The sequence below is a fragment of the Meles meles genome, chromosome 7, assembly GCF_922984935.1.
Source record: "Meles meles chromosome 7, mMelMel3.1 paternal haplotype, whole genome shotgun sequence".
In the NCBI taxonomy this organism is placed as follows: Eukaryota; Metazoa; Chordata; class Mammalia; order Carnivora; family Mustelidae; genus Meles; species Meles meles.
This window is the reverse complement of record NC_060072.1, coordinates 7,244,242-7,258,967: the sequence shown is the minus strand read 5'-3', so window position 1 is coordinate 7,258,967 and position 14,726 is coordinate 7,244,242. Positions and strand designations below refer to the sequence as shown.

At 62.1% G+C, this 14,726-nt stretch overlaps 1 protein-coding gene across 1 annotated transcript in view; it reads right to left on the bottom strand.

Moving 5' to 3' along the window:
- Positions 1 to 307: 307 nt before the first annotated feature.
- Positions 308 to 14,726, bottom strand: part of RANGAP1 (Ran GTPase activating protein 1) — a 30,966-nt gene continuing 16,547 nt past the window's right edge. The window contains exons 6-16 of the mRNA XM_046012528.1: positions 13,305 to 13,439; positions 10,622 to 10,780; positions 9,507 to 9,620; positions 8,985 to 9,084; positions 8,802 to 8,886; positions 7,587 to 7,776; positions 6,566 to 6,685; positions 4,819 to 4,921; positions 3,517 to 3,605; positions 3,195 to 3,316; positions 308 to 1,347 (exon numbers count right to left, since the gene is read on the bottom strand). Of these exons, the coding sequence (XP_045868484.1) occupies positions 1,278 to 1,347; positions 3,195 to 3,316; positions 3,517 to 3,605; positions 4,819 to 4,921; positions 6,566 to 6,685; positions 7,587 to 7,776; positions 8,802 to 8,886; positions 8,985 to 9,084; positions 9,507 to 9,620; positions 10,622 to 10,780; positions 13,305 to 13,439 (1,287 nt within the window). The 3' untranslated portion in view covers positions 308 to 1,277. The remainder of the gene's footprint in view (positions 1,348 to 3,194; positions 3,317 to 3,516; positions 3,606 to 4,818; positions 4,922 to 6,565; positions 6,686 to 7,586; positions 7,777 to 8,801; positions 8,887 to 8,984; positions 9,085 to 9,506; positions 9,621 to 10,621; positions 10,781 to 13,304; positions 13,440 to 14,726) is intronic.

The following is a 14,726-nucleotide window of genomic DNA, read 5'->3' as shown; positions in this document are numbered from 1 at the left end:
ACTGCAGCCCTGAGGCCCCGTAAAGGGTGAGATGGGCTGGACAGCTGCCACAGGCCCAGCTCCAGACCCTCGGCGCCCGGACCAGGAGGAGATCCTTCCACGCTCCCTAACCCCCAGGACTCGTGGCCCGCTCCGGGGCGTGAATGGCCCAGCTGTCCACGGGGAGCCGGCACGTCCGTGCCCCATGGGACGATACGAGCTGGGTGCAGGGGCGCCTCTGCGGATGGACGAACCCGTACGGACTGAGGTGGGACTCCAGGTACTAAGCCCCAACTACCCACCTTAAGGTGAAAGACTGCTCAGTCCCCACGCTTGCCACAGATGACTTTATTTGTGAAGCCCCGGGCACAGCCCAGACACACAAAGAGCGCAAAGGGGAAAACACAGAGTGTGGGGGGAGGCTCCGACGCAGTCCCCTCCACGTCCCGGTCCTTTAGGAGCCTCTGAGCCGCAGCTCAGGCTCTGTGGGCCCCCCACCCTGGGGGCCGGAGACCAGGCTTGGGCCTGCCAAAGAGCACCCTCCGGCGTGGCCCTCAGGCCAGTCACGGACATCTCAGCAGCAAGGCGCGGGCCCCACTGGGTCTGGAGCCCTCCACCCAGCAAGTCCTGCTCCGAGACCCCCAGGGTCTGCCACCGGCTTCTCTTCCTGTCCGCATGGCCGGGGAACCAGAGTCTTGCCTTCTGCGGACCGTCCCATGGGCCCACGTCCGTGGCAGTCTCTACAGTCCAGGCCGAGAGATCAGCCCAGCAGTGATGGACAGTGGCCACGGGACCAGGGCTTAGTGACAGGAAGCAAAGTCGGCCACTGAGCGAGCAGCCCCAGGCAGGACGGGAAACGCAGCCCAGCCGCGACACAGAGGGAAGGGATGGCAGACAGCAGCTCCCCAGGCTTTGGGGGCAGCCCAGCGGGGCGGGGAAGGCAAGGTGGGAGCGGACAGCCACCAGGGCCTCGGGCTGGAGGCGCGGATCAGCAGAGCGTCCTCAGACGGCAAGGAGTTTAATGGCAGAGCAGCTTGCAGCCCTTTCGGCGGGCCAGCTCCCCCCTCCAGTGGGGCCAGGGCCGGTCCCGTAGGGAGACAGTAAAAACCCCAACCCCGACAGGAAGCGTACACCTGCACGCGCACCACACCGACTCGCACGCTCGGGGACCGACACGACACAAGCAACAAAGACCCTCCCTGCCTCTGGCTGGCTAGAGTCCTTTATCCGCGTCCCTTCCCAAGTCACCGGTCCGGGCAGCGGGCTGGGGGGGGGGGGGGGGGAGGCTGGCTTCGCATCTAGACCTTGTACAGCGTCTGCAGCAGACTGTGGCGGGCAAAGGAACAGGACTCCAGGGCACCATTGGGCCTGTGAGGAAAGAAGAGTCAGTGTAGGGGCGGGAGGGAACCCACACAGCTCGGGCCGGAGACCTCAGGCTGCAGCAAGGCCACCTTCCCCACTGTGGAGGGGGATGGGGGCCGTTTCTGAGGCCAGAAATGCGCCAGACTCTGTTCCTCTGACCTTCCCGATGACCCTGTGGGGGAGATGTCAGGGGCCTGCCTTCTGTGCGCTGCGGGGTGGGCTGAGCGTGAGGCTCAGAGCGGCAGGAACCCAGGCCCTACTCTCCACGCGGCAGCCTGTGCGAGGGCCCTTCCAGTGGCCACAGGGCCCTCGCAGATAACGGGCTGGCCACTGTCACCGTCAAGATCAGGAATCTCACTACAGAGAAAGAAAGGAGGCTTGGCGAGTGTGGGGTGCAGCCGAGATGTGCGGCCCACAGATGCCTGACCAGACCCACTGGGCCAGGAGTCGAGGGAGGGGGAACATGCCTGTCACTCTGTGGTCACGCAGTCACCTCAAAGGGGGTCTAAGGGACAGCTTTTACCAATACCCCTTTTAAGTGGAACAGACAGAGGCCTGTGCTGGGGTGGGGCGCACAGCCTGCCACTGGCCAGCAGCGCCACAGGTGAGGGTCTCTTCTTGTGCGTCCACACCCAGCCCAAGGGCAACAGAAAGGCAAAAGGAACAATTCCGACTGGAGGCTGAAAGGAACCGGGCTTTGTCAGGTGGTGGCAGGCAGGGCCAGGAGATGCTCCACGGAACTAAGCCCCTGCTGTGGGAACAGGCACAGGGGCGGGGGGGGGGGGGGGGGGGGGGTGCACCTGGGGGTGGGGGACACGGAGCCGCAGCCAGGGTCAGGGCCTGCCCTGGACTCTGGCAGAGGAGCCAAACACTCAGCTCTTCGCCCAGCACGGGGCTCGAACTCATGACCCCAAGATCGAGAGTCACAGGCTCCACCGACTGGGCCAGCCAGGCGTCCACAGCTCGACCTTTCACCACGGCCACTCTAGCTGCCGCGGAAGGCGTGGCGTCGGCCACGGCGGCAGCAGGGGGGAGGTGTGGTGGTGGCAGGTGGGCAGACATATGAGAGGACGAGGCCCAAGGAGCACAAAGGACCGCAAGATGTCATGGTGGCCAAGAGGCCTGGCGCCGGCAGCCCTGGAAGCTGGCCGGGGATCCTCACCGCACGGAGCCAGACGACCCCGCAACACTCATTCACCTCCGCCAGGCAAGGACTGTGCTCTCTCCCCTGCCCCTGCCCACCTTCCGCCAAGGCACTGGATTCCAGGAAGTGTGGAGGGTCCGAGCCGCCAGAGACAACCTCATTCAACAGCTTGGTGGGCAAACAGGGAGACTAAGGCCTGAGGAAGGCCAGGAAGAGGCTGGGGCCACAGAAGACCTCCGTGAGCCTTCCGGGGGATGAGCCTTCCGACCCATCCCTCACAGGCACTGGGCTCTGAAGGCTGCTTGTTACCCAACGTGGCCACTGCCCCACCAGGGCCCAGGACCCTCCTGCAGGACAAGGCGAAGGTTTCCGGGCTCTGAGCATCTGGCGTCCGCAGGCGAGAGGCCCGCGGCTGCGGCAGGCAGGTGTGACAGGCCCCTCTAGCTTCAGCCCTGTGGCCAAGGGAACAGACACAGAACTGCTCCCACAGACAGCACAGCGAACCTGGGCCAACCCCTTACACTCTCCACTGCTGCTTCCTCGTGAGGAAATGCGGGGCCGCTCCATGTCCTGTGTCTCTCTCAGGGAAAGGCACCGGGGGAGACACTTAAACACAGATGCTGAGAGCCCCGCACAAGGGAAGCCTCCACGGGCTAGGGGTTGCACACGCGGGGTGCGGCTGCCCTGCGGGCTGCGAGGGCACACTCACTTGGTCACGAATGCCAGCAGCAGGGGTGCGAGGGCCTTGGGAAAGTAGTCCTGCTGCACCATGTGGTTCAGCGCCATCAGAGGGCCGTACAAGTTGGCAATGGCCTTGATCTTGTCTTCGCTCTGGGAAGGGAACACACAGCACGAGGCCGAGTGAGCTACGGGGTGGGAAGCCGCCCCCGTGGCTGAGGTGGAGCCCCTCATGAAGGGAGGGGGCTTAAACGACCCCCGGGCCTCAGCCGCACTCTGGTGTGGGTCGGGGTGGGTGGGGAGGCATGGCCCGAGCTGCCCCTGGCGTCCCCCCTCCCGCCGCGCGGCCGCACCTTCAGCAGACCCATGTGAATGAGGAGCCGGGTGACGAAGGCGTTGGAGTTGAAGGAGGGGGCGCTGAAGGCCTTCTTCATCAAGGCATCTGCAACGCAGAAGCGGCCATGGGGCAGCAAGTTTGGTGCAGCGAACGGCTGCCCGCCGGCCAAGGGCACGCAGCCCCGGCACACACGGGCTGGGGCCCGCCTCCTGCACGAGTCCGCCCAGCACAGGGCGGCAGACTGCGCTCACGGGTCCCAGGCTGAGGGGACAGCCAGCACCGAGGGAAAGGCTCAACCCGCCCGCTGTGACACTTTGCCCTTCTCGTCCTGACCTCACACACTGAAAAGGGGCTTGGGAACCTTGCATGACGGGGGCTGGCGGGGGTGGGGGGCGGTGGGGGTGGAGATGAAAGGAGGCAGATCACCCCGGGGGAGGTTCCAGCCACTCTGTGGGGGCAAAGGGGGTGAGCAGAGAAGGGAAGGAGCGGAGCGGTGGGGGGTCTCCAGACACTGTGAGGCTACGCGCTGCCAGGCCGCTGTTCTGGGGAACAGAATTCAGGTAATCTGTTCCCATCAATGCGCACGGGGCTGGGACCACAAGGAGCAGACTTAGGGGACCCACCGCCCTCGCCAGCCTACCCGGCCTCGCTCCCCACCGGCCCTCCTGCCTCAATGCCGCCCACGGCGCACCAACCCAGGAAAAAGCGCCACACGGAGTCCCACTCCTCTCTGCCCTGTTCCCCGTGCTGATTCCTTCCTCCCCTCCCTGCCTGACCAAGCCTGGCCCACCCGGCGGGGCTCACACGTGCGTGCTCAAGGTGGCAGGGGACAGTTGCTACCACGGGAGCAGCAGCGGGAGTGGGGTAGCGAGGGAGGGTCACGATCGCACGAGACCGATCTCAGGAAGCCCTGGGAACGCTGTGGGGAAAGCAGGCATCCTGCAGGCTTCCAGGTGGGGGGACTGCGCGGAGGCTCACAGATGAGGACAGAAGCTCATGACCTCTCCTCTGGGCGGGCCGCCCCGGAAGGGCCTTGGGGCTGTCACTATCTGGTCTTCCTACGGCGGATGCCACCTGGACGAGATCTAACTAGACATAACTGTACGGCTCTGGAAAGGCCTCCGGTCCCCCATCCGTAAAAGGTAAGACGGGACCGCAGCTGGCCTGCTCCATGGCAGGAACCCAACGAAAGAACAGGCGGAAGAGGGCAGAGAGCGGGGCACACATCAGCGCTGCGACCAGGGGCTCCAGCGACGTCACCTGAGCCCAGAGGCAGCCAGGAGGCAGAGCCAGCCACGGCCCGGCCAAACCGCCTTACCTACGGCATCCTGCACCGCCGTCCTCACCGCGGCTTCGTCCTTAAACACAGAGGACACCTTCAGGAAGGCAGAGACCACCTTTTCTGGGTCAGAGGTGTCAGTCTGAGGACACAGGAGACAACGGCTGGTCACGAGGGGCCAGAGCTCCAGGGAAGGTGTGCCTGCACACCGCCGCTGGCTGGAGGAGGCCTGTGTCCCGCCAGGGCCTCTGGGGGAGCAAGGATGGGTCCTACGTCACCCCGCGCTGTCCCCTGGAGCTAGGCACGGGCCTGGCCCACAGCGGTATATAGTCCACACAGCCACGGTCATTCCCATGACCCAGTGGGCCCCCTCGGATAATCCAAGCTGAACAGGTAATGCACAGACGACATTCACGAGCAAGGAAGCTTAACCTCACGGACGTGGAGACAAGGGGAAACAACCGAGTGTCCAGACACAGCACAGGCCTAAGTGCGACCCCCACTCCCGGGGACGGAGGGCACGACAACGGTTTTGCTGACGCATCTCACCAGGAGATAACGACTGGTATTAGAGGAAAAAGTGGGCCTTTCATCCCATGTATCACGGGAAGGAAGAAACGAACACAAATAAAACAAAAAGGACATCAGCCAAAATGCCGAGCGAGCTCGGAGAGCGGGCCCATTTAACTTCTCTGCGTTCATCACTTATGCCCATCAAAACTCTGGTTCCTCGTCTGTAACACCTGGTAATAGGGTCCACATGGCGGGCTGCCAAAAGGCTTCAATACCAGAACCATGTTGGAAGACTCAGGACAGTGCCTGGCAGACGGGAGGCGCCTGACAGCCGCCGTGGATATCCGGGCAGCGAGCCAACACGCAAGGCTGCAGCGAGGGCCCGGCAGGCACGTGGCCTCCGCGGGAGCCCCAGGAGGATAAGGGTGGGAGGCGGAGCCTAGGTGTGTGCGCACGAGAGAGTCCTGGGGGACCCCCCAACTCTCCAGGTGTCACCGGGTGCCGCGTGCCTGCCCGTTGGTGGCCCGCCCGCGCTCCCGCCGGCACATCATCTGCAGCCCCCGGAGGCAGACAGACATGCAGGTCACACTCACTCGTGTTTCTGTGGGTTTAAAAATCAAACGTCTATGTATCTACCCAGAGGATACAAACACAGTGATTTGAAGGGGTCCCTGTGCCCCGGTGCTTACGGTGGCAAGGGCCACTGTAGCCAAACTAGGCAAAGAGCCCAGCTGTGCATTGACAGATGAAGGGATAAGGATGTGGGATATATACAAATGGAGTAATACGCAGCCGTCAAAAATGCAATCTGTCACAATCTGCGATGACGTGGATGGAACTAGAGGATATTATGCTAAACAAAATAAGTCTGAAAAAAACAAATATATGATTTCACCCATATGTGGACTTTAAGAAACCAAACAGACGAATGTAGAGGAAGGGAAGGAAAAGTAAGAACAGAGAGAAGGGCAAACCACAAGACTCTCACCTACTGGGAACAAACTGAAGGCTGTGGGAGTGAGGTGAGAGAGGGGACAGGGTGACGGGGGTCGGGGGGTGGGCATTAAGGAGGACACTTGATCGCATGAGCACAGTGTTCCGTGCAACCGATGAGTCACTAAACTCTGCTCCTGAAACTAAAACACACACAAACACCGGGCAGCCCCCCATTCCCACTGGCAGCGTCCCCTCCCAAGCCCGGGCTCTGCTGGTCCCCGTCTTCCTGCGGCTCCAGAAACCGCAGCTCGCACAGGCTGGCGGAGCTGTTACCCACCTGCTGGGCTATCAGCACCGAGCTCTTGGGTCCGAGGCGCAGCAGCTTCTCCGGGGAGGGGAAAGCCAGGAACGTGGAGACGTCTGCGGGCGGCGGGGTGGACAGCACGGGGGCCGGCTCCTGAGGGACAGGGGGCACAGATGGCTCTGGAGAGGTCCGAACCCAGACTCCTCACCCAGAACGCGCGCCCCTCACTCTGGGGGCCTGAGGCTCAGAGTCCAGTCTTCTCCCTCCCGCTCACAGGCAGGCCCCTAAAGGCTGAGGGGCCCCCAGACGCTTCCCTGACTGGCTCCTAGTGCAGGAGCCTCTGGGGTGGGGGCGAGCCCCCTCCTTAGGCCAAGTAGCTCCTCCCTGGGACACAAAATGTCCCAGAAGTGACACAGGAGGCATGTGGGGGCGAAAGGGGACCCCACCAGGAACTCGAGTGGAGCTGGGGAAAGCACCAGAGGTGCCCGGCCATTGGCTCAAATGCTTTCCTAAACTAAGAAAAAAGCGAAATTCAACGTGAGCGCGGGGGTCCTTGTCCAACCCGTAGTTCTCCAGAAGCTGCACTTGGGAGTCTGTGAGGGAACAGACTACGGCCGTCCTGTCGACATCAGCCTCTTAGTGAAGCAAGCAGGACACCAAGTGTCCCAGTTGGGCCACAGTCTCCAGAACGGGGGGCTGTCCCTACGGGTCACCTAAACGGATAGGAAAAGAGTTTCTATTTGTGCTGATTTTTACCCTATTCTTTCAGAAATATTTATACGTGTTTTGTAAGAAACAGTGCAGCTGCATAACACACGCTATAACCCCGTCACAGTGCACAAACGAACGCCCCTGTGCCGGGGACAGTGTAAGCAGAGAACAGGACGGCCACACGGCCAAGATTTTCTTCTTTTACTCGCAGGCATGTGTGTTCAAAAACACTTTGCACCCAGGGTACCTAAGCGGATTCCACACCCACCACCCCGTGAAGACGCCTCGGGATTTCACATTCGAGGGCCCGGGCTCTGACCCTGGCAAACGACAAGGAACTCACTCCACTGTTAGGGTCCAGAATCTTCCTTGACGGTGTGGATGACTCCTCTCCTTGCCCCTGCTGCGGCTCCTCCTCCTCCTCCTCCTCCTCCTCCTCTTCATCTTCTTCCTCTTCCTCCTCTTCTTCTCCTTCCTCTTCCTCCTCCTCGTCGTCCTCCTCCTCCTCCTCATCGTCCTCGCCCTCGTCATCACTGCAGAGGGGAGTTGGCTGAAGCAGACCCTCCCTGCCCAGTGGCCTACGTTGGCCCCGACGCCGGCTCCACACCCCCACAGACCCAGGCCGGTGGGAGGGAGCCCGCAGAGGACTGGGGCAGCAGCTGCTCCCGGGGCAGGGGGCCACGTGGGTCAGCAGGGAGCCGTTCCCCCAGGGAAGCCCATGTTGTGAACAGAGAAGAACCAGACCTCATCCCTGTCCCGCATGGGCCCGGGTCCCACTGGGGAAACAGAGAAAAAGAAAAAAATGGTCTGTCACAGCTGAGGACTTGGCAGGAACACTGCCCAGGCTGAGGTCCCAAGACTGTGCCCCCCGTGTCTCAGTGCCCACAGAAAGCTGCGGCTGCGGGGGACGGGGAAGGGGGGCTTCTGGGACCGTGAGCCTCTTGAGGCCATCGCTGAGCCCCCGGTTCTCAGCGGCAGCACCGGCCTAGCCCTGAGGGGACACAAGTGAGGGGCTGCAGGTGAACGAAGGAGACCTGGGGGCTAGAAGGGCAGAGGGAACTGGGTGCAGACGGCCCGCACGACTCCCATCCAGATGGAGGAGACACCCCCGCGACCCCGGACCCCGCTCCCCCTCCATGTGGGCTCCGCAAACCCAGAACTCCCCGCACCGTGTACCATCTTTCTTTCCAGACCCTGCCTCCAAGTCTGATTGTACGAGCAATCCTGAGTGAGCCCAGCCCCCCGCTGCCCCGACTTCACTGCTCCCCACCTTAGCCTTCGGCTCAGAGCAAAGCTCATCCCTTCAGAAGCCCCCCGCAGACTCACCCGCACCAAAGGATGACCGTTCTCAGGCTCTTCCCGCCTCTTTGCTGAACACACACTAACCCAACTTTCCCGGCCCACCCGACCCGCCGGAACGAAGTCTGAGGCAGAAACCTTCACTGTCTCCTCGCACCCCTAACGCCTTGCAGAGCACCTGGCATAGACCGGGGCTCGAACAGCGGTTTCGGAGCGAATAAAAGCAGAACCACAGGCGCCATGGCTCACAGCCCCGTACCTGAGGGAGGCCAGCACCCTGGCCATGTTGAAGCCGTCCAGCATTTCCTGAAGCTGCTCGCAGCCGTCTTCTCCCAGCGTGTTGCCTGTTCACGGGCGGGACAGGGTGACAGGACGAAGGAAGGTCAAGAGGGGCAGCAGGGCCCACCTGGCGGGCCCGGGCCAAGGCCACCGCCCCTCTTACCGTTGAGGTCCAGCTTCTCCAGCTCGGTCTTGTCCGCCACGGCCTCGGCAACGGCCAGAGCAGCATCTCTCTTGATTTCACAGAACGACAAGTTCAGCTCCTAAAAATAAGAGGAAGGAGTGGAGGCAAACAGAACCACAGGCCAGGGGACCGGGTCCTACTGTGAAGCCTCTGTTTTCCCCACGGGAGGGAAAGGCAGGCTCTGTCCTCCAGCCGGGCATAGTAACACCCACGACAAAAATAATGCCATTTCCCTCGTGGCGTGCCGGGCGCTGGGTACGTTCTCTCACGCTGCACCCTCAGGACCTCATCGCTCCCTCCTCCCGTTGCAAACATGAAGAAACCGGCTCCTATCACACAGGTGACAGGCTGCGCAGCACGACAGGGGAGCGGTGGAAGGACTGAGCCACGAACCCGGGCCCACCCGGACTTCAAGATGACCCCAGCCGTGCCGCGACGGCAGCAACCCCGAGTGTGCGGGAAGCCCAGCCCCGCGAGGGGAGACACAGGCGGCGCCGGCACCTTCAGCTTGGGCAGGCCCCCGCGCACGGCCTCTGCGATGGCGACGGCGCCCTTGGAGCGCACCAGGCAGTCCCCGAAGTTGATCACCTCCACCTGCCGCAAGGTCTTCAGCGTCTGCGAGGAGGAAGCGAAGGCCGGGGTGAGGGCGAGGGCCTCGGAGAGCTCACGGCTCACTCTGTCTGTCGCCGCCCCGTCGTCGTCCCTCTCGCCTGGCCTTCCCCGAACTCCGTCAGCTCGTGTACCCTCCCGGCTTCTGGCGAACCTCCCTCCACCCTACTTGTGTGTTATGGCCAGAACCTTCTTGAAGCCCAAATCTGACCAAGTCGAACCCCCAACTTAAAACCCTACACACCTATTACTCATGGGAGAGCCTCGGCGTTAGCAAGGGGCCCCCACGCCCCGCCCCTCCTCCAGCCTTTAGACAAACCCTGAACCCTGGTCATTTCAAACCAGGACCAAGGGAACAAGCTCCCTCCCACCTCCGGACCTCCCCCACGCTGCGGATCCCTCTGCCCAAAACACCCTTCTCTGTCCACAGTCCATTTGCCCTGTACGACTTGATCAAAATGTGACCTCTTCCAGAAAGTCTTCCCAAAGTGTGACTTGAACTTCCTGTGTGTTCCCCTACCCTTGCACCCATTTCTGCTAACACCCCACAGCAACAGGACTAGCCTTTCGTGGGGCTTAGGGCCCTGTGAGGTCTGGCCAGCCAGCCAGCCGGGTTCTGGCCTTGCGCTCTCGCTGGCCTCTCCCCTCCCTCCTGGCACTAGGAGCTCCTTGGAGGCAGAGTCTGATTCAACTCTGCCTGGCCTGCACGAGGTACAGAGTTCAATTAACAATTGATGGAAAAATCAGTGAGAAAAACAGAGGCCAGGCAGCCTCTGAGAACAAACCCAGCTCCCACAGCTGGGCGTGGAGGCAGCTGAGGGAGGCAGTATGGACACGCCCAAACACCGCACAGCAAGCCTGTGACATGCACGCCACTCTGGAATGTTCAAAGTAGCCGGGCACATAGCTGGTGGAGGGGCAGAGGGGCTCACCTGCCCATGGGTGTGTTCAGAACGCAGCGGCCAGACCTGCTTACTTCCACCCTGACCCCGCCACTCCCGCCTTACCTTGGCCATAGCCACCGCACCCTTCTCAGTGAAGGTGTTGTCGTTCAGGTTGATGACACGCAGCAGGGGGTTGATGGCGAAAGCCTGGGCCAGGGCCGTGACGCCGGGGTGATTGATGCCGTTCTGAGGCATGTGGACCTCCTCCAGAGTCCCAATGATCTGTGAGGGGCAGGAGGGACAGAGCAGGGTGGTGGACTCCCGAGCTATCCAGCGGTGGGAAGGGGAGGGGCCGCCATCAGCTCGGGCCCAGATCTCAAAGCACAGCTTTGCACAGGGTTGTATCTGATCCTCTCCACAATCTCGGGAGGGAGACCGCCCTGGACTGAAAAGACTAGGCATCAGAAAGGCTAGTAAGTAACTCACGCGGGGTCACACTGCTCAGAACACAGGTTCCTGCATCACACACAGGTGTCCTCTACCCCGCAAGGACCCTGGGCGCTGGCCCCGGGGGCAGCCGCAGTCCGTCCCTGCAAACTGCATGCAGCTCCCGTGCCCGTCTGCTCGGGGCTCTCCCGCGCTATCTACACGGCACAACCGGTGCCCCACGTTCCCTCCGGCTCCGCAGCGCGGAATCTTCTCCAACCACCTGGCTCTCGTTCAGCCCAACCTTCCGACGCCTCCTCTCTGCATGGAACACTGCGTCCTCACCCGTGGACATTTTGACAGACTGACTCCTATGTTGTCTTCCTGTACACCTCTCGTTTTGGACACCCCCTCCCCAAGGAGGGCCTCCGGGAGCCCCCCGCCCCCAGGCACGGTCCAGCGCTCTTCTCTGCGCCCCCAAGCACTGTCCTTCCTCTCTCAGTGTTTCTCATCCTGGACCGTCGGTGCCACCTTCCTGTCTATCCCCACCAGCCTCCGAGCTCCCAAGGAGAGCCACGTCCCAGCCTCTACCGCTACCAAGGATTGAGGCCAGGCCCGCGAGGACGCTCCACGTACGGACCTTTTGTAGTTCCACGGTGCCCAGAGCAGCACGGGGGGTTCACAGATAAATGCAGGCAGGCCAGCGAGGGAACGTTACCAGTCAGGGCTTCTCGGTATCTCCTGGTACCAGACCCTTTGGGCCATCTGCTGCAGCCCCTGGCTCCCTCCTGAGCATACTTTCAAATTTTAAGACAAACCACACAGGACTACAAAGGAAATCCACTCGACTGGAAGAGAGTCCTCAAAATACCCAGAAAAAACCCCAAACGCGTGCTGCAGCAGTACATGCCCTCCTCGGTACAGAGGCACCGAGTAACGGCTCCCGCGGGCAAGCCCAGCGCTACCGCGATGCTGATGAGCGGCCAACAGAGGTTCCTACGTCTGTCCCGACTGTAACTTGATGTGAAAAATCTGTGATTTCTGTACTTGACACAGTCTCGGGCATTCTGAAAGCTGCTGAGATTTACTCCATGTTCCTGATTCAACGTGACACGACATTTTAGGGACGTGAGTGGTTGTCAACCACGCAGTCTCCCCCATCCACGCTCAAAGACTCCCTGAATTCTACCCACAGACTCGAGACAGCCCAGGGGCCCTGCGCGAAGAGCCGCGCTCTAAGGGCAGTTGAGGACGCCTGCCGGAGGCTCGCACTCACACAGCACACCATCTTCCAGCCCGCCAGGGACGGCATCGCGGCGGGGGGCGGGGGCTGGTGCAGAGAGGGTATAACCTTTGACGGCACAGTGCTCACAAGGATGGCAACCGGGCTGCCCCAGCTCTGGCGGCAGCAGGAGCTCCCTGCAGCCAGGGGTCCAGTAAGACCCAGGGCACCTTCCGCTGCTATGCGCCCTCTCTGCCCGAGGTGAGCTCCGGCAGGGAGACGGTGGGGAATGCCGCTCCGGCCTGAGTGTGGTTGATGCTGTCTAGGATACTGTTTGCCAAAGAAAACGCTTAAATTGGGGCGCCTGGGTGGCTCAGTGGGTTAAGTCGCTGCCTTCAGCTCAGGTCATGATCTCAGGGTCCTGGGATCGAGTCCCACATCGGACTCTCTGCTTAGCAGGGAGCCTGCTTCCCTTCCTCTCTGCCTGCCTCTCTGCCTACTTGTGATCTCTGTCTGTCAAATAAATAAATAAATAAAATCTTAAAAAAAAAAAAAAAGAAAGAAAACGCTTAAATTAAGAGAAAAGAAAGAGTCCCACGTTCCCAGCGCCGTGGGGCAGGCGTGGCCCTCTCGCGGAGCTCACGGTCAAGGTCTCAACAGTGTCCCGGGGCTGGGGGCAGGGCACTGGGGCAGCTGTGAAGGGTGAAGGGGGAGAATGGGAGGCGAGGCAGAGGGGTAGGGCACCCGAGCCACCACTCCCTGCCACCCCCTCTCAAAGGTAAGTCTGACGACGCCATCTCTGTGCCCCACCCAGCCGAGGCCAGAGACATGGACCCTCCGTGAGCCCAGGCTGCCATCCCACTCACTGCTCGGGCACCCCGCTGCCACTTCTGAGCCCAGCAGGCCTCACGCACTGATCAGAGCAGCCCCACAGTCTTCTCGAACGCTTCCAGGGAGCCGCCGCATGACCGGGACACTTTCGGACGCGTGACCGGGGTCCTACCCCGCTCAGAACCAGCCGGCGGGTGCCGAGGGGGACGCGACTCACCCCAGGCCTCCCAGCTCAACTCCAGAGCTGCACGTACACCAGCTGTGCCACCCCGCGAAGCGCAGCCTGTCTCGGGGCGCGGCAGGGCCAGGTGGGCAGGAGCCACTCACCCCGAAAGCGTCCGCCAAGGCAGTGGCTCCGTCGTTCTCCAGACGGTTTCTCCCGGCCACGAAGACCTTCAGGCCCAGCGGCTTGCCTTGGGCACTGGACTTCCGGTGACACTCGGTCAGAGCCGCTGCTAGGATCTGGCGGGGGGAAGGCAAGAGGCCCAGCCCTGAGGCAGGAAGCCCCGGTTTTCGACATCCCACGCCAACTACCGGTGGCGGACCCGGGGACGAAGAACGGCTCAGAGGCACCACGTCATAGCGCACATGCGCCCAGCACCTTACAGCCGGCACCGTGTGCGCGTCCCACTACCCTGTGGGGTCGAGCCTCGGGTGAGAGGTGGGGACACACACCCGGGAGGGAGGGAGACACCAACACGGAGAGGCCAACCGCAAGCCAAATCCTGCGGAAGGGGCTTCCCAGTCAGCTCACTGTACAGCCAGAAACCCTCTGTGGCGGGGACGGTGGTGATTCCCACTTTCCAGCCGGAGAACTGCAGGCTCCGAGAGGGACGGGGACATTCCTGTGGTTGCTAAACAAGTGGGAGACTGTGGACCAGAGCCCACACCTTCTGGCACATCTTCCACACTGCCCAATGCCTAACGGGAGCCGGCCGAGACCGTGGCTCTGTCTTGCGCCTCGGACACACGGCTGGGGAGGTGTCAGGAGACAGCGTGTACCTGGTGATACCCACAGAGCAAACTGCTGGCTGGTTGCTGGGAATCCGAGAGACCGTGGTATATAAACGGGACAGTCACAAGAAGTACGGGAGAGAGGCAACGTTCGGAGCGCGCCTCCTGGAGCACCCGCGCTCTCAACAAAGGTACTCTCACACCTTCTCATTTCAACCACAACTTGAGCCTAGAAGCAGGTGGTACTGGCTTGACTCTATAAGCAAGGAAGCCAAGACTCAGAGAGCTAACTGCACCGCCCAAGGTCCCACAGCAAACGGGCAGGGGAGCCCCAATTGGCAGCGACGTCAGCCTGACGGCATAGCTCCCCGTCTCTGGGGGCCAGCAGGGCCAGAAGGGCGACCACCAGCCTGACCCCCGGTGGGCGGCGCACAGGCTCAAGACTGTGGGCTTCCGCTGTAACCAGCCTCCTAAGAAACCTCTGACGAGGCAGGCACCACCTGCACCAGGGGATCCCATCCTCCCCGGTTCCTTCTGGGGCCACCATGGTGAGGCCACAGCACCTACTAGAGTCCAACCTGGGGACTCTGGGTCTGGAGAGGCTACATCTCATTCCCAGTGACTCCTTCGGGCCCCTGCAGTCCCGTGTGTGTGTGGCACACAGGCCACAGTGAACGCATTCCAGCGGGAGGGACCAGATTGCGCGGGACCGAGAGACCTTGGCGCCTGCAGCTCCCAGAAGGCACGGGTCAGCAAGGCCCGCACCCACAAGATGCGACAAGAAGTTCTCACTGA